Here is an 18,908-nt window from a genome sequence, read left to right on the forward strand (position 1 = left end):
TACCCACTGTTTTTAGATTCTTCTCCCACAGAGGTCATTATGGGACCTAGTTTTAAACCAGGCCCTGTCTTGCCTTCTCCTGGCCAGTGTAATTGTGTCAGGGATGGCCACTTGACCTAGCTTGGGTAGTTGAAGATTAGGCCCAGCGTTTTTGTTTGAACTGGTTGAAGCTCTCTCTTCTCTGATGTTCTTAGCCCTGAGAGTATGTAGTTGCTGGGCTCCAGCAGCTGTATTATCATCATGAGGGCAAGGGTCAGTCTGAAAAGGAGTTTGAAGTGATAGTGAGAGACAGAAACCAGGTCTCTGTGACATCACTTGACTATTGTCACGTCAGCACACCTGAAGCAGAACCTAAATCTACTCCCTGGATTTTTCATTGATATGACTCAATGAAAAATTTTCTTTGCTTAAGCCAAGTTGCATAAGATTTTTACAAATAAAAAACCAAAGAATCCTCATGATATGATCATGCACGCCACTGGTTTTTTTGTAAGAAGAAGCCATATCAAATATCCTGGCATCAGGAAACAAACAGCCTGGCAGGAGATAACATTTGGATGAAAAAAGTAACTTGAAGAATAGGTTCTTTTTAGCCACAGATGCTTCAGATGAAGGTTTTGGGGCTATACTGATATGAGAGTGAGAATTTTTTTGTTTCCTAGAGAAGAGGATTTCTCCATAACGTAGGAAGTTTTCTCAACTGCGGTTTAGGTGCTCCGTAATCTTGCATAACATCCATGGGGCCAGTGGTTTTTATCTTCTCACCCATAACAAAGTCCTTCTAATCTTTTTGATTTGTACGAACTGCATCAATTGAACAATACGCAGAGAAAAAAGGCTACAGAAATTCAGAGTAAATGCTGAGAAACCTCAGGGTAGAGCCAGCAGGGCCATCTCTCAGAGTTAAGCGTTCAGTCTTTTGAATTTCACTGTGAAGTTAAATAAAATGAGACTAGTGTGATTTAGCAGCAGCAGTGCCCTTTTAGTTTTAAATTGGAATATAGAGTTCCTGTATTTTGTCATTAATCTAGCTTACCTGTTCATCTTACCTTTGAGAGTATGAGGTCCAAGAAATCCCTTTTGTTTATCCCAAGCCTACTTAGAACCCAGTACTTAACAGATGCTCAATAAATGGTGGTTGAATAAATGGAGAAAGTAATGGATCAGTTGGGCTTGCCAGGTGGCTCAGTGGTAAAGAATCCGCCTACCAATGCAGAGGACACAATAGACATGGGTTCGATCCTTGGGTGGGGAAGATCCCTTGGAGGAGGGCATGGCAACCCACTCTAGTATTCTTGCTTGGAAAATCCCATGGACAGAGGAGCCTGGCAGGTTAAAGTCCGTGGATTGATAACAGCATCCATGGATTGAACTATAGCATCTCCACTCTGACTGGCCCTAATAACTTGCTGATTCTGGCCAACCTAGCCTACTCTCCTCCCGCCGTGTGCTTCCACCCAGACTCCCATTGGTGTTTTGCCTGATGCAGGTTTTAGGACACTGTGATGTCTTACAAGTTCACCCTGCCCATCCCAGGGCTCAGTGTCAGAGACACCCACTTTATCATGGCCTTGTTTTATTGTATCTCTGTACAATGTGCTGGTCATAAAATTAATTTATGATCCTTATTTGGGGCTTCCCTAGTGGCACAGATGGTAAAGAATGCACCTGCAATGCGGGTGACCTGGGTTCGATTCCTGGGTTGGGAAGATCCCCTGGAGACGGGAATGGCTACTTACTCCAGTATTCTGGCCTGGAGAATTCCATGGACAGAAGAACCTGGCAGGCTACAGTCCATGGGGTCACAAAGAGTCAGATGCGACTGGGGGACTTTCACTTATTTGTTGACTGTAAAATTACCCTCCAAAGTGATACTGTGTCTCCCAGTGTACTTCCTGGGAAATGCTCCAGTTATTGGATGCTTTGATCTTCCACTCTTGAAGCACAGAAATGAAGTCACAGAGATGAGCAAAAGTATGTTTTTGTTTGCCTGTTTGTCAGATTACAGCTTCTGTAACTGTCCACATAATCTGGAGTTTTACTAGTCCTGCCTATCTGTCTGGGTTTCCTATCCACACGGCCAGGGGTATGCTGAAGCCAGCTGGTGCCATCTTGCAAGCAATTGTTGAATTTTCAGAAAGCAGACAAGCTGGTGGTTAAACTGTTGGTAGCTTGGTATTGGCAATAATTGCTGTACTGTGCTTAGTCTCTCAGTTGTGACCGACTCTTTGCGACCTCATGGACTGTAACCTTCCAGGCTCCTTGGTCCATGGGGATTCTCCAGGCAAGAATACTTGAGTGGGTTGCCATTCCCTCCTCCAAGGGATCTTCCCAACCGAGGGATCAAACTGAAGTCTCCTGCATTGCAGCAGCTTCTTTACCGTTTGAGCCACCATGGAAGCTAATAGATGTTGGCAAATGCTACCAACCTGGCTCCTATCCACCTCCACCCCGAACTGAGAACTGGTTGTGAAGCACTTACCAACACACCACTACGTGCAGGTCTTCCTCTCATTCAAGTCCTCATTACCTCTTTATGTATGTTTTGTTTCTGTTTGTTTTTTGTTTTGGCTGCACTGGGGCTTAGTTGCCTCGCGGCAGGTGGGATCTTAGCTCCCAGACCAGGGATTGAACCCATGTTCCCTGTGTTGGAAAATGGATTCTTAACCATTGGACCACTGGAGTAGTGCCCTCATTAACTCTTGCCTGGACTATTACAATATTCTACATACTAACATCTCTGCCCCCAGAGTCTTCCCATTCCAGGTGATTGTAGCATACTTTTGACTACCAGGAACAGAAAACTCAACTACAGATTTCCTTGAATATCAGAAAAATGTATTGTTTCGTATAACAAAAAGTTCAAATTTGAGGCATTTTCAGGAAAACTTAGCAGCTCCTCAGTTACCCAGATTCTTTTCATTTTTCCACACTCAGCATTTTGGCATGGCCCTTTGTGGCTTTAAGATGACTGTTGTAGTTCAAGGTTAACACGCTTACACAGTGACATGTGCAATTTTCCCTTATTTCCTCAAAGCACAATTACCATCATCTCAGAAGTCCTCCTGAGAGTTTCCTCTTGAGTCTCCCTGGCCAGAATTGCAACCTATACGTATTCTTTAGTCAATTTCTGCAAGGGAATGGAATTACCATGAGTGATTCAGACCACTGGTTCTCAGCCTCTTAGAACCTCTTAGAACATCTCCTTTTGTGTAAATATTTTATAGCACTCCTCTTTCCTGAAATGAAAATTGAAGATAATATAATCTATCCACACCCATACTCAAAAAACAAATCTTACAAGTCCTCATTGGAAATATAAAAGTGAAATAAAGATAATTTACAAAATTATATGGATATACATTTCAGTATATATGGTAAATTATATTAGGACTCCAAATTATTCCCTGCCTTTGCTATACCAGAATTATGTATCCCAGACTGATGGCATGGGACTTATATTGCCTCGTCAATTGATGTCAGGCTTGCTTTATGATTTGCTTTGGTCAGTGTAATGTGAATGGAAGTGTCACTTCTGAGAAGAGCTTGAAAAGCCATTGTGTGGTTCCGCCACTCCTCTTTCCTTCTGCCATGACAGCAGCATGTCTTAGATAAGGTTGCTCCTTTGGCCTGGCTTTTGTAGTGAAAGAGACATATGGAACAGGAGCAGAGCTTCCGCTGGTGTATACATGAACAAAAAAGATAAATTTTTGTCATTGTAAGCCATTGACATTTTTGGAGATGTTTGTTGCAGGAGCACAAGCTGTCAAAAGCTGACTAATATGGCACACATAAAAAGGAATGAATTTGAGTCAGTGCTAGTGAGGTGGATGGACCTAGAACTTGTTATACAGAGTGGAGTAAGTCAGAAAGTGAAAAACAAATATCATACATTAATGCGTATATATGGGATCTAAAAAAGTGGTACTGCTGAGCCTATTTGCAGGGCAGGAAGAGAGACTCAGACATAGAGAACAGACTTGCAGACACAGTGCAGGAAGGAGAGGGGGGGACGAACTGAGAGAGTAGAATTAAAAAATATACATTAGCATATGCAAAATAGAAAGCTAGTGGGAAGTTCCTATGTAAGACAGGGAGCTCAACCCAGGACTCAGTGGCAACCCAGAGGGGTGGAATGGTGTGGGAGTGAGGAGGGAGGTTCAAGAGGGAGGGGACATATGTAAACTTATGGCTGATTCACATTGTTGTATGGCAGAAATCAACACAACATGGTAAATAATTATTCTCTAATTTAAAAAAATGGAAAAAAATAGCACAAAAATATTCTGCACATAAAAAAGCAATCTGTACTTTATGTATATTTGACCTGTATGTAGCATTACTGTGAACTCAGCAGCTTCAGATGAAAACTGATACAACTGTGCTGTATCAACAATTAAAAACCAAGAGAGAGATTGCTCTCAGTGCGGTGATTTTCTGCAGTTGTGATCAACTCTTTGTAAAACTCTGAGCTTTTAAAAAAGGCATCCCTTAATTTACATTTACATGACGGTTGATTCTCAGAAAATGCAGTGTAGAATTAAATTGTGCAAAATTTGTTGTTGTTGGAGTTAATGATTATAATAGAGTATTCATCTACAGAAATGTCTAGTGGTTTATTCACGTGTCATGGGTTCATTTATGTAAAGTTCAAAAGTGACCATACTGGTGTACATTCTATCAGAAATTAGGGTCGATGTATGACTGGAAGTAGGCACTGGGATGTATTCAGTTTGTGAAGATTCATCAGGCTGTACACTTAGGACCTGTGTATCTTTTTCTATACATAATTATACTACAATGAAGAGTCTTTTAAAAAGTCATGCAGGGCACAGGACAAATCTTTGGTGTGTGGGATTGTCCTGTGCATTGCAGGATGTCAAGCATTCCTGATCCTTGTCTGTGAACTGACAACAATGTCCCCTAATCATTGTGACAATCACACAGAAACAAAACAACTGCACAAATTTCTATGATGCTGAACCCCGGATCCCTAGGTTTACATAAGCAAGACTCACTCCTGGGGCTGTTTCCCTTGAAGCTCATCAGCTGCTTCATATCTAAATACAACTGAGCTTCCATTGAACATGAAGAAGGCAGGATGGGAAAGAATGAGAAGTGCGTGGTGACGTTAGACGTGGGGGTGATGGTGGTGGTGGTGGTGGTGATGATGGTGGGGGCGGTGACAGTGGTCAGGTAGACAACCCTCTGTGTATGCTGCAACATCCTTTACATTCTATCAAATACATTCCAGATCACTTTGCCCCAACCCGAAATCTGCAGTGGCTCTCAACTGTCTACAGGATAAAGAGCTCAACTTACCTTTCTAGGGTGATTTTGAAGCTTCTTCTGTTTTCACTGAACCACTGCTCTTTCCCCCCATGGAAGTGCTATGATATCGTTATGCATTACTCCTTCTGTTAAGAAAGTCCTGCTCTCATTCTTGCTCCTCTGGGTCTTCTTTCAAATGCTTCTTCCCCATAAAGCAGCCTCCTGTCCAGAGTTAACAACTACTTCACATAACTTCCCATGGTGCTGGGCTTATTTCTCTCTCTTTACCATTTACTTCATTATATCTTTTATAGTTTGTTGGCTTTTGTCTTTTACAGCTTCCACAGGCTTAGTACAGTGATAAGCACTCACTGGGTGCTCAAAAAATGCCTGCTGAATTGAACTGAACAAGAACACAGCCTCTGCATTTCACAGAAATCAGCACCCAATATCTAAAATCTTTGAACTGGTTGAGACTCAGTTACCATCTGGGTAATTAATAAATAGCTTTCCATCAACAACCTCAATTGTGAATTCACTGTACTTCCCCTCATTGTCATAGGACTGCATCCTGTTCTGGTTCTGGGAGGGAAATGAAGCTGTTCGGCTTCCCTGAACCACACGCCCATCATGCTTAGGCCCTGTCAATGCACAAGAGAATCCACAGTAAGACAGTGGGGGGCCTGGTAGCAGCCTGACTTGAGTGTGGCCGAGATGGAGCAGGTGAGGTGGCCAGGATGGGGTATTTCAGTGACAGTTCAATAAGTGTTTATTGAGTGTCAGCTATATACTGGCTACTGTGGGAGTCACCAGTATCAATGAATACATATCTTCTATTCAGTCTAAGGAATAAGGTGGTAGATGTGTGCAGGAACCAATAGAGAGAGGCAGGTAGGACAGAGAGAAATGCCATTGGTTGGGAAATCCAGGTGGGTTAACTGGAGAAGGTGGTTTGTAAGGTTTTGTAGGATGGCTAATATTTGACAAATTAGAAAAGAGATGGAGGGTCATTCCAAATGGGGAAACACTCAAAGGCAGGGAAGAAGGAAGGAAAGGGCCAGAGGAATGTGGTTTCCTTTTGCCCCTTGGAACCAGCTATGGGCTCTGTTTACATAATTTTCTGCTTTTTCCTCTGAGCTAATAGTATGCAGTATTACAAGCTGGGAATCCTTAGCTTTTCATAGGATTATAAAATCTTTTTAGTGAAGTAAAACATACATATTTAGAAGTACATACGAGCATGAATGGTAAGTGTCTGTCTTGATGACTTTTTACACACATACGCACTCACATAGTGACCACTTTGGTCAAGGAATACAGTGTTTTCATCACCCCAGAAGATATTGTTACTTGTATTATCAAAAGGTATTCTTGCCTTTTCTAGAATGTCATCCAAATTTAATCACACAATATTAGGTATCAGCACTTGGCTCCTTTTTATTGATGAGTAACTCAATGACTGACTGTGTGAACACATCAGATCTGTCTATTCATTCTGTTGATGGATGTTTGGGTTGTTTTTGCTCTTACTAATATGAGTGGAACATTCTTGGACATGTCCTTTGGTGAACACATTTCTCTGGAATGCATCACTAGGCCTGGGGTCACTGGGTCATGGCATGCTCTGCTCAGCCTCAGTCTATTAAATGCCTACTGTCAAGCCAGACTTGCAGTTGGTGTCTGAAGTTGGGGGAGAGGGCAGTTTTGTGGCACTGAGCCGTTAACCTGCATGCTCTGCTGCTAACTCTGGGTAGGCAATGTCAGAACTGAACTGAACTGTGGGACACCCAGCTGGTGTCCGGAGAATCAGAGAATTGCCTGGTGTGGAAAACCCAGCCATTTGGTGACCCGAGGTAGGGTATTCTTTGAGTAGAGTGTTGCAGTAAAGGAGAAACAGCAGAGTTTTTCCTGCACATCTGGTTGAACAGTGCAGGAAGAGTAGAGAGGAGAAACACAGGAGGGTTTTTCCCATTCAGGGGAAATGACAGAAGGTGGGGAAAAGCGTGGGAACAAAGGCACATAGCATTTTCTTTCCACTCCAAAACGAATGTGGAGCAGCTTACAAAAACACATCTAGGACATCAGTCGAATCATGGGAAAACAAGACAAACCTGAATTGAGATACGTTCAGCACAGACTTGATGGTACACTTATAAGAAGTGTCAAGGTCATTAAAAAAAAGGGAGAGACCGAGGATCGGTCACAGATTGCAGGACACTAAAGAGAAATAACTGAATGTTACGTGGGACCCTGGTTAAGATCCTGGAACAGAGAAAGGACATTCATGGGAAAACTGGTGAAATTTGAATAAGATCTTTATTTAGTTAATAGTAGGATAATTAAAATTTTAAGTTTTAAGAAAATATAGTATAGTTGGAGTATGAAGTATAGTTGATTTATGATGCTGTGTCAGTTTCTGGTGTTCTGCAAAGTAATTCAGTTATATATATACATATATATATGGAGTGGCAAAGAGTGGGACACAACTGAAGCAACCTAGCTCACGCGCGCACACACACACACACATATATGCCATATGTGCTTAGTTGCTCAGTTGTGTCTGACTCTTTGCGACCTCATGGACTGTAGCCCGCCAGGCTCCTCTGTCCGTGGGATTCTCCAGGCAAGAACACTGGAGTGGGTTGCCGTTTCCTTCTTTTCCATTACAGTTTATCACAAAATACTGAATGCAGTTTCTTGTGCTATACAGTAGGCACTTGTCATTTATCCATCCTACATATAAGAGTTTGCATGTGCTAATCCCAAACTCCCAGTCCTTCCCTCCCCTCCCCCCACCTCCCCCTTGGCGACCACAGTCTATTCTCTATATCTGTGAGTCTGTTTCTGCTTCATAGGTAAGTTCATTTGTGTTGTATTTTAGAATCCACATATAAGTGATATCGTATGGCATTTGTTTTTTTCTGACCTACTTCACTTAGTACGATAATCTCTAGGTCCATCCATTTTGCTGCAAATGGCATTATTTCATTTCTTTTAATGGCTGAGGAATATTTCACTGTGTATATGTACCACGTCTTCTTTATCCATTCATCTGTCATTGGACATTTAGGTTGCCTCCATGTCTTCACTATTGTAAATAGTGCTGCTATGAACATAGGGGTGCATGTATCTTTTCAAATTGTAGTTTTGTCTGAGTATATGCCCAGGAGTGGGATTAATAATAATGTAACATTAATTTCTTGATTGTGATAACTGGACTATGATGAAGTAAGATGCTAACATTAGGGGAAGCTGAGTGAGGGATCTAGAGAGATTATTATTTTAAGGCATCTAATATTGCCTGAGAAGAGAAAATGTTTGTCTGAGGGTGAGAGAAGAGGGTGGGAGAGCAATCTGGGGGATTGGGAAGTGTTGGGACTTCCTTCTGATCTAGCCTAGGTGCTCCCTGAGGCAGCCTCCATCTGGTTTCCCAGCTCCAGCAGCCTGGATTACATATAAGCACTGAGCGCATAATGAATAGGAGGTGGAATGTGTATGGGGGAATCTTCTGTCTTCCTGAGCACTCTGGTGCACCCTACAACAGTGGAAAGTCCCAAGCCCTGAGCTCTATTCACAACACGGAAGCCTAATTATCAAAGCTCGTCTTAGAAATGAAATAAGAAAATGAGAGACTTCTCTGGTGGTCCAGTGGTTAAGACTCTGTGTTCCCAATGCAGGAGGCCCAGGTTCAATCCCTGGTCAGGGAACTAGATCTCACATGCCTCAACTAAGACCCAGCACAGTCAAATAAATAAGTAAATAAATAAATAAAAAGAAAATGAAACCAGGACTTCCCTGGTGGTACAGTGGCTCAAAATCTGCGTGCCAACGCAGGAGACACGGGTTTGATCTCTGGTCCAGGGTTATTCCACATGCTGGGGAGCAGCTAAAGCCCACGAGTCGCAACTACTGAAGCCTGTGTGCCCTAGAGCCTGTGCTCTGCATCGAGAGAAGCCACCACAGTGAGAAGCCCGTGCACCACAACTAGAGAAAGCCCGTGTGCAGCAATGAAGACCCAGTGCAACCAAAAATAATTTTTTTTTTTTAAAAAGGAAACGAAACCAGAAATTCAATTCAGGTGTGTTTAAAAAGGAACATTACAATTGTATTCTAGTTTCAAAGCAAGCTTCATTTTGTTATTGGACCAATAACTGGTTTCTGAATGCTTCGGTTCAGTTCAGTCACTCAGTCGTGTCCGACTCTTTGCGACCCCATGAATCTCAGCATGCCAGGCCTCCCTGTCCATCACCAACTCCCGGAGTTCACTCAAACTCAAGTCCTTCGAGTTGGTGATGCCATCCAGCCATCTCATCCTCTGTCATCCCCTCTTCCTCCTGCCCCCAATCCCTCCCAGCATCAGAGTCTTTTCCAATGAGTCAACTCTTTGTATGAGGTGGCCAAAGTACTGGAGTTTCAGCTTTAGCATCAGTCCTTCCAAAGAACACCCAGGACTGATCTCCTTTAGAATGGACTTGTTGGATCTCCTTGCAGTCCAAGGGACTCTCAAGAGTCTTCTCCAACACCACAGTTCAAAAGCATCAATTCTTCGGTGCTCAGCTTTCTTCACAGTCCAACTCTCACATTCATACATGACCACTGGAAAAACCATAGCCTTGACTAGACAGACCTTTGTTGGCAAAGTAATGTCTCTGCTTTTGAATATGCTATCTAGGTTGGTCATAACTTTCCTTCCAAGGAGTAAGCGTCTTTTAATTTCATGGCTGCAGTTACCATCTGTAGTGATTTTGGAGCCCCAAAAAATAAAGTCTGACAGTTTCCCCATCTATTTCCCATGAAGTGATGGGACCAGATGCCATGATCTTCGTTTTCTGAATGTTGAGCTTTAAGCCAATTTTTTCACTCTCCTCTTTCACTTTCATCAAGAGGCTCTTTAGTTCCTCTTCATTTTCTGCCATAAGGGTGGTGTCATCTGCATATCTGAGGTTATTGATATTTCTCCCGGCAATCTTAATTACAGCTTGTGCTTCCTCTAGCCCAGCGTTTCTCATGATGTACTCTGCATATAAGTTAAATAAGCAGGGTGACAATATACAGCCTTGACGTACTCCTTTTCCTATTTGGAACCAGTCTGTTGTTCCATGTCCAGTTCTAAGTGTTGCTTCCTGACCTGCATATAGGTTTCTCAAGAGGCAGGTCAGGTGGTCTGGTATTCCCATCTCTTTCAGAATTTTCCACAGTTTATTGTAGATAGGAGGAAAAGGGCAGAAACCAGAAATTCAGTATAACTTTCCCAAGGGTGTCACTATTCCCAGGCGGGAGGAATAAAAATGGTGGGGTGAGGGAGGGAGGAGGGGGCGTGAGGGTCGGCCTGAGCTGCTTCAGCTTTCTCTGACACCCTGGTTCTTGGTTCTGACACCCATAGGATTTCCTGGGATCAATCAGGGGGAAAGAGATGGGGCCTAGGAAGGTGGGCCTCTTGGCCAGTACTTGGCCTTCTGGGTCTGTCTTCTGGGGGTTCTACCATTCAGGCTGAGTGGTACCTAGATGTGCACCCCTGGAAACAGCTCAGGAGCCCGGATGGGTTGAGGAAGGGCAGTCTTACCTCGTAAACCAATGCAGTGTGATCAGCTTTCTGAAACGATAACTCACACCTGCCTTGTCCATCCGCATCTCCTTTCCCCACCAGGGCCAGGCCCCATTCAATCAACTCATTGTCTCTGAGTGGAAAAGCAAAAGTGTCTTAAAATCTCCTCCTTATTTTTGTCTTCTTAAATTCTTAGGAAGAGCAAGGCTCTCGTGGGCTCCCCACCACCTCAGAATAGAAAGGATTTCCTGGAGAGGAGGTGAGAAAGTCATGGGAATCTTTGGAGAAGAAGAGGGTCACAGGAATGGGAATCTGTGTTCTCCTGAGTGGCCCTACTGGGGATGAGGAGTCAGTGGGATCTGGGGAATAGAGGGCCTGCGACCTGTGTCCCAGATGGAGCCCCCGGAGAGCAGGCTGGTCCAGAAGGGGCCTTAGTGGGGTGTGGCCACACAAGATGCTTCATCCCCATGAGGGGTGCCTATGCAGCACCTTGGGATGGGGGAGGGAACCCCTTAGCAGTCAACCTTCCAACAGCCCAAGGATGTCAAGACCTGCCTCCCCATCCTGGCCTCTCACACCTCAGCTCCTTAGGCCATGCCCGTTCCAGCCCAGCTTTTTGTTTTTCCTCAGCAGCCACTGGGTGAGCATGCACTTGCTGTTCCTCCCCTAGGGAACATGCTTATCTTATCCCTCCAGGTGTTTACTTTTCTCCTCCTCGAATCCCTAGATCTTTGTTGCAGGCCCCCTTCTCTGAGAGACACCCCCCCTTGACCATCCCACGGAAAGCAGCAGAGGCGCTCCCAATCTCTCTCACTCCAGCCCACTGATCCCCCATCCAGCTTTATATTCCTCCAAAGCCCTCTTGCCCCGCAGACAACTGTGCTGTTTTTGAAGGTGGTGGTGATTTCTTATTTCCTTTTTCCTCAGTCTACCAACAATAGACCCCAACTGGTGCAATTATTAATGTTTCAAGGAGTGGATGCTCACAAAACGGACACAAGAGATATACTGAACGTCAGGTTGTTAAGGTCCCCCAACCCACACCCTTGGCCCCAGATTCTGGCTCCACTTCTCACTGGCTGTGTGTCTTTAGCAAATTCCTTGTCTCTCTGAATCTGTTTCCCCATCAGTAACATGGATGATAATCATTCTGCCTTAATGTGTGCATGCATGCATGCATGTGCGTGCTCAGTAGTGTCCAACTCTTTGTGACCCCATGGACTGTAGCCTGTCTGTAGTCTCCTCTGTTCATGGGATTTCCCAGCCTAGAAAACTGGAGTGGCTTGCCATTTCCTCCTTCAGGGGATCTTCTCAACCCAGGGATCGCATGCATTAAGGCAGTGATCCTGCCTTAATAGTTTTTGAGAATTAAAGCTCTGAGCACAGTGCCTGGCCCATAGCACATATCCAGCAAAGATTAGTGTCCCTTTGCCTGATGGCCTCTGTGTGTCCCTTATTTCTCTTCCCCAGGCCCACTTAGCCTCCATAGGGCAGGTCTCACTGTCAAGCCCCTCCATGTCAAAGGAGCCATGACTCCCTCAGCCTAGGTGTCCCTGATTGTGGTCCCAGAGGTCTTACCCACTGGATTTTAAGGTCCCTTTGGACAGGGGTCACACTTCAAATATCTGCCCTCACCCACCATCCAGCCCGATGGTCAGGCAGTGCACTGTATGCTCAGCCGTTTCTGACTCTTTGGGAACCCTATGGATTATATAGCCCGCCAGGCTCCTCTGTCCAGAGGATTTTCCAAGCAAGAATACTGGGGTGGTTTGCCGTCCCTCCTCCAGGGGATCTTCCCAACTCAGGGATTGAACCTGCATCTCCTGCATAAGCAGGTGAATTCTTTACCACTGAGCTACTAGGAAAGCCTGATGGTCAGGCAGATAGGGGACAAATCCTTACACAACGTGTTATCACCATCTTCCTTTGAAGGAACTCCACCCCCCAACCTCCTCCCCCACCCAGAATCACAAGCCTGTTCCTTAAGCTTCAGAAAGCCCCACCATATCAGGCTTTCCTCCTTCGTGGAGGCCTGCGGGCTGGCCCGGCCCTTCCCAATGGGACCTGGGGTGTGACCCAGCAGGGTTCTACCGCCCCTGCCGGCCCCAGCCCTCCCTCCACATCCCCGCCCTTCCTGCTGATCACAGCACCCGAGGCTGCTCAGCCCAGCACTCCCTCTAACGGCTAACGCTTTTGAGCTCGGGTTAAGAGACAAAAAGCGAGGCTATCCCCCACAGCTCCTCTAGTTCTGGTGCTGGTTCCTCCAGTTCTGATATTCTGGCATTTTCCCTGGCTCCCGCCTTTGTTTCTGTTCCCATGCCCCCTCTTTCAGGCCCCAAGAGAAAGCTAATGGGGGACTTTTGTGACCTCGCCCAATTTCCAACATTCTGGATTCGGTCTTTCCCCCCACCCTTTCTTCTCTGACGTGAACTCTCTGTTCTCTCCTGGTGTTCATCAGAATTATGAGGTGTCCAGAAAAAAAAAAAAAAAAAAAAAAAAAGGCGGTGGGACTGGAAAAGCTTATCAAAAACAAAGCTTATGCCCCTTTGCCAAAGCATTTTCCAAGACAGCTTCCAGGAACTGAAAAGTGGGGTTAAATTTTGCATCGATTGCATTATAAGCAAGAATAAGTGGCTAATAACCTATGAAATCTTACGGAGAACAGGCAAATCCAAAACTAAAAGATGGTCCCTTCCAAGCCAGCCCATTCTGCGACCCCCTCCCCCGCTCTGCCGCAGGAACTCCCGACTCCTGCGCGCCGCGGGTTTCGCTGCAGCGGCACTACCCACGCATACTCAACTAAGAGACAAGAGCACGCCAGCCATGCCACGAGGTGTGTTTTATTTTCATTAATCATACAAATAATTTTCTATAATATTCCAGGGCAAACCGGAGAAATTTGGCAGTCCGATTGGAAGGTCCCCTTCAGAGACCCGCGGGCCGGTGGCGACGGCACGGAGTGCCCGGGTTCACAGTGCAGCTTGTCGCTCGTGTACATCTTGCAGGTGGCTCTTCCTCCACATCACGGCTAGGGTCTCCAAGATGATGCGGTGGAGAATCCTCCAGGTTCGCGGGAAATCTCACTTTGCTTGCTTCTCCTGCTCAATGGCTGTGGAGAGCAAGAAATGGACACTGGGGGATGGGGATCCCTGGCACCCCCCCCCAAACGGGGCGCTTGCAAACCTGGTTTGGGAAAGGCACCCACGAGGCTAGGGATTAAGAAAGAGGAGTGGGGCTGGGAAGAGAGAGGCGCTTTGTGCAACAGAAACAGGGGCTGGGGCCGCCCGATGGGAAGCAACTGCCGGATGGGGTGTGGGGCTGGGTTAACGGGAAGGGCGGGGTGGGGACTGGGCTGGGAGCCCGCGGACCCGGAGGCGGGGGCGGACTCACTCTCTTTGGTCGGCAGGGTGTTCTTCTCCTGCGTCTCAGTCTTCTTCAGCTTGGCCTTATCGAAGCTGTTGATTTCCCCCAAGTCGGGCTTGTCTGCCATTTTCTTAAAACAATCCTAGCGGGCAAATCAAGGCGGTTGGCCGGAAGCCAGCGGCCCCCTCTGCCCTCCCCGCCTCCGCTCCACGACGTGGCACTCGGGCTGGGGCGTTCCCGACACTCCGGAGGCCGAGGATCTGGGCGCGTCCCGCACCCGGCTCCGCAGCCCCAGGGTGTGGCCCGCCCGCCCTGGCGTCCCGTCGGGGAAAGGCGCCCGACGAGGCCGCCGCGCACCCTCCAGGAAAACCCGCTCTGACCCCACCCGGACTGGGCCTCCGCCCCAGGGCGCCGCTCACCGAGAAGTTCCGCTTCCAGACCGCGGCCCTGGGGCTCCCACTCGCGTTGCTGCAGCAAAAGACAAAAGAGCGGCGCCCGCCCCTCGCCTTATATAGGCCGCGCCCGCCACGCCCCTCCTCTCGCCCGCCGCAGCGGGGGCGGGGCCGGCGGCCGGGGGCGGGGCCAGCGCGGGTCGCTCACTTCCCCACTGCGCCCTCAGCTCCGCAGCCCGCTGGGCAGGACCCGGCTCTTTCCCCGCGCGCGGTCCCTTCATCCAGTTCCCCCAGCTCCGTGGACCCCAGAGTGTTGGCAGCAGGCGCCGCCAGGGTGGGTGCCACGCCCTCAGTTTTCTAGGGGGCTGCACTCCCCCATCTCCGGAAATCCGCTGCTCACCCGCAGCAGGGGCGTGGGAGGTCGGCGGGGCCAGGGTGTACGGTTGGGTATGGGTGTGAGTGTACTAAGTGTGCAGTGTATCATTGTTGAGTATGGATGTGCAGACGTGCTCGCGCGCTTTACAGCAGTCCCAGCTTGCAGGAGGCACCCACCCCTGTGCAGTCCCCACGTGTTTTGCCTTTAGCTTCCCGGAAATCCTCCACCCCCTTTCCCACTCCTCCTGGAGGTGAACGCCTGCGGGGCTCACACTTAAAGAATCCGAGCCAGGGGTCCTAGAGATGAAAGACAGGGAAGTACAGATAGATTTCCACTGCTCTTTGCTACTATTGGGGGCCCGTTTCCGTTTTCGAGCTGTGGAGTTCCTGCAGGACCCATCGCTGGTGCTCCCTTAGGACGCGTGTTACAAGCATTGTCTGGCAGCCCCCAGGGGCTTGCTGTGTTTTTTTTCTCACAGGGCTCCTAGGGACGTAGTGTCCCAAGGTTCGGTTTTTCTCCTTGAGTTAACCTTGAATATGCCCCTATAAAGGTTCTTGCTTTCCTTTTCAATCCATTATAGGAGTATACGGCAACTCTTCAAGTCTTTCTTAGAAAAGTTGTATCTTCATTCTGTTCAACATCTTTAGTTCCATAAATGAACAACCCAGGGGGTGAAGCTGGTCATTTTATTCGCTCTGAACTTTCCAAATGTCCAGGAGCATTACTAAGCCCTTTTATTTTCATTTTCTTTTTTGAGGGGGTTGCAATGGGTCTTTGTTGCTGCCAGGTCTTTCTGTAGTGGCGGTGAGCAGGGGCTTCTCTGAGGCTTCTTGTTGAGGCTTCTCTTGTTGTGCAGCCGTCTCTAGGGCACACGGGCTTCAGTAGTTGTGGCACATGGGCTTAGTTGCTCCGTGGCATGTGGAATCTTCCTGGACCAGGGATCGAACCTGTGTCCCCTGCAGCGGCAGGCACATTCTTATCCACTGTGCCACCAGGGAAGACCAGCCAAGCACTTTTAAATTGGCATTTTGTGGAAACATCCTAAGTTCTGTCCCAGCCCTTCCTGATTTTGCTGGCTTTTTTTCCCCCCACATTCCCTCAGTGCATTTGGCACAGAAGGAAATAAATTTGGGCTTATGAATTTGATATACCAAACTTCCTGTGTGCCTTTGGGCAAGTGTTTTCTTATACATCTTCATTTATAAGAGTTTTGGCATAAAACTTAAGTGAGATAAAGAACAGGCATCAAGTGGAAGCTTAACATGGCAGCCCCATGAGAGTGGCACACACACTTCATTTGTGTATCAGTCAACTGTTGCCACAGTATGCCGTGTAACAGACTATCACAAAAGTCAGTGGCTAAAACAATAATCACTTGTTCTCGCTCACTCCTCTGGAGGTAGGAGCTGCTGTGTTGGGCTCAGCTGGGCCTGATTTCACCCTGTTCGCGGGACCTAGGTCTGCTTCTCAGGTGTCTCGTGCTCTGGCCCAGGATCTAGCTGGAGCTTGTTCTCAAGGTGATGAGAAAACAGCAAAAGGGCTGTTGCGTAAGAGAGTGCAGAATTGTTGAAGTGTGTATTAAAGCATACCATGTCACCTCGTGTCTGTTAACATCCCGTAGGCCAAACCAACCATCAGTGGAATGGAGATGTGTAGTCCATTCATGGTGGGAGAGGGAGGGGAATGAACATTTCTTAAATAAACATCCAACTTCACAGGGTAGGCAAACAACCATAACAAACAATTCCCAAAGGGCCTTAATGCAGTAAAAGTTTATTCCCCATTCACACAGCAACATTTTATGCTCTTTCTGTTCAGATCGTGTTCCTCCTTGTAGTGACTCATGTACTCAGGCTTCTTCTCTCTCATTCCAGGCTCCTCCCCTAGGTCCTGGATGTTTATTCCATCCAGGCAGTGGATGGGAAAAGGGAAAAGAGAGGACTGCACTGGAGTTTTTAGGGATCAGGCTTGGAAGTGCTGCTTAGTCATGTCCAACTCTTTGCGACCACTGTGGACTAGCCCTCCAGGCTCCTCTGACCATGGGATTTTCCAGGCAAGAATACTGGGATGAGTTACCATTTCCTTTGCCAGGGGATCTTCCCGACCCAGGGATCAAACCCACATCTCCTGTGATTCCTGCATTAGCAGATGGTTTCTTTACCACTGAGCCACCAGTGAAGCGTATTCCAGGCTTGGAAGTAGTTTCCATCAGTTCTGCCCTCATCTCTTTGGCCAGGACTCAGTCACATGATGTCACCTAAATGCAAGGGAGGCTGGGAAATGTAGTCAAGCTATGTGCCCAGGAGTAAAAGACTTGGGAGCAGACTCTGCCATATATGATGGATTTGCCAAACTTCAGCATGAAAATATCCAGACATCCAGAGATGTCAACTCTTTGGAGGGTCTTGGTGGCACTGATTCCTTTTCAGATGCGATGCCAAGTGTTATTTAGGTATTACCTTCCTGGGCCCCACCTTTGGCCTGTGAAGGTGTCCTAATTTGGTCCCATGGTGAAGTACAATTCCAACTTCCTTTTATTTGGGAAACAAAGGAATCTATTTCTTCTAGTTACAGTTGTGGAGATGCATGTTTCAAACATGGCAGGATTTCCAAACTAAGGATCTCTGAGTAAACTTGCAGACATTCTTTTTTGTTTTGTTTTGTGTGCTGGGTAGCATGTGGGATCTTAGTTTCTTGACCAGGGGTTGAACCTGCATCCCCTGCAGCAGAAGCACAGAATCTTAATCATTGGACCTCCAGGGAAGGCCCCACATTCTTTATTTTCACTTATTCAGTTCTGTGGCTCATCTCTAAGAAAGCAGTGAGCCTCTTAGGCATTTGTTTCTTAAGAACAAAGGTCAAACCTTTGTTTGTTTAATTCAGCCCTATTGGCGGTGGTTTTAAACATCTGCATGTTTTTTTTGACACTTGTCCCTCCAATTCCTGAGTATAGACTATCCTTGGTGACTTTATTCTAGAGAATAAGATTCCAGAAATTATGCTTTTCCACTTAGGAGCCACACAGCTCTGCCTGACTCTCAGGGTGCCTCCACACTCTGAGAAAACTAAGCACCTTTAAGGGTAGGTCACTTGCAGGCTTTCTAGCCACAAGCCACAGCTGAGGTCTGAGCCAGCATCCACCACCAAGCACGCAAGTCCATGAGGTAATGCAGAGAGGAGCACACAAGCTGTCTCAGGTCCCATTGCAAGTTCATGAGTAAAATACATGTTGCAGTTTTTATAAGTCACTAAAGTCTTGGGAATTTTTGTTCTGTGGCACCACAATTCATTTCCCCATGAGATAGAAAAAAGAGTTCCTTGGACTGCAAGGACATCAAACCAGTTAATCCTACAGGAAATCAATCATGAATATTTATTGGAAGGACTGATGCTGAAGCTGAAGCTCCAATACTTTGGCCACCTGAGGCAAAGAGCTGACTCATTAAAAAAGACCCTGATGCTGGGAAAGATTGAAGGCAGGAGGAGAAGGGGATGACAGAGGATGGGATGGTTGGATGTCATCACCAACTTGATGGACATGAGTTTGAGCAAGCTCCAGGAGATGGTGAAGGACAGAGAAGCCTGGGGTGCTACAGTCCATAGGGTTGCGAAGAGTGTCACAACTGAGTGACTGAACAATAACAGCGACAGAAAAATCATAACTTAGGGACGCCAGGGTCTTTGGTCTTATTGGGGGATTTTGCCTTAAATATCTTCCATGATACTTACACACATACTTTTCAACAAGGGTTTATCAGTGTCCATGGGGTTCTGGCAATGTTCTGGGTGTGGAAGGTAGAAAGATGACGAGACTCTTACTAATGTCTAGTGTAGAAACTGAATAACTCTGAATCAGTCAACAAGCTGTGGCACGTGCCCTGTGTTTCCTTATGTCTTGGGGCTTCATTTGTCTGACAACATATCAGCCTGCTGCTTGGAGCAGATTTTATTCTGTTCATAG

At 46.6% G+C, this 18,908-nt stretch overlaps 1 protein-coding gene, 1 long non-coding RNA gene and 1 other non-coding gene across 6 annotated transcripts in view; 2 read left to right on the top strand and 1 right to left on the bottom strand.

The window, feature by feature from the left end:
- Window positions 1-13,805, top strand: part of LOC139185784 (uncharacterized) — a 52,057-nt gene extending 38,252 nt beyond the window's left edge. For all 4 annotated transcript variants that reach the window (XR_011569288.1, XR_011569290.1, XR_011569287.1 and 1 more), the window contains one exon: window positions 11,013-13,805. This is a non-coding gene — a long non-coding RNA (uncharacterized lncRNA). The remainder of the gene's footprint in view (window positions 1-11,012) is intronic.
- On the top strand, window positions 8,906-8,978 carry TRNAG-CCC (transfer RNA glycine (anticodon CCC)). Its single transcript has one exon. It is a non-coding gene; the product is annotated as a tRNA-Gly (tRNA).
- On the bottom strand, window positions 13,641-14,754 carry TMSB10 (thymosin beta 10). Its single transcript, XM_019970346.2, has 3 exons — window positions 14,599-14,754; window positions 14,207-14,321; window positions 13,641-13,925 (listed from the first exon to the last, which is right to left on the bottom strand). Exons 2-3 carry the CDS (start codon window positions 14,304-14,306, stop codon window positions 13,897-13,899), a joined length of 129 nt encoding a protein of 42 aa, XP_019825905.1. The 5' UTR covers window positions 14,307-14,321; window positions 14,599-14,754; the 3' UTR covers window positions 13,641-13,896.
- Window positions 14,755-18,908: the final 4,154 nt, after the last annotated feature.

The sequence above is a fragment of the Bos indicus genome, chromosome 11 (assembly GCF_029378745.1).
Source record: "Bos indicus isolate NIAB-ARS_2022 breed Sahiwal x Tharparkar chromosome 11, NIAB-ARS_B.indTharparkar_mat_pri_1.0, whole genome shotgun sequence".
NCBI classification, from domain to species: Eukaryota; Metazoa; Chordata; class Mammalia; order Artiodactyla; family Bovidae; genus Bos; species Bos indicus.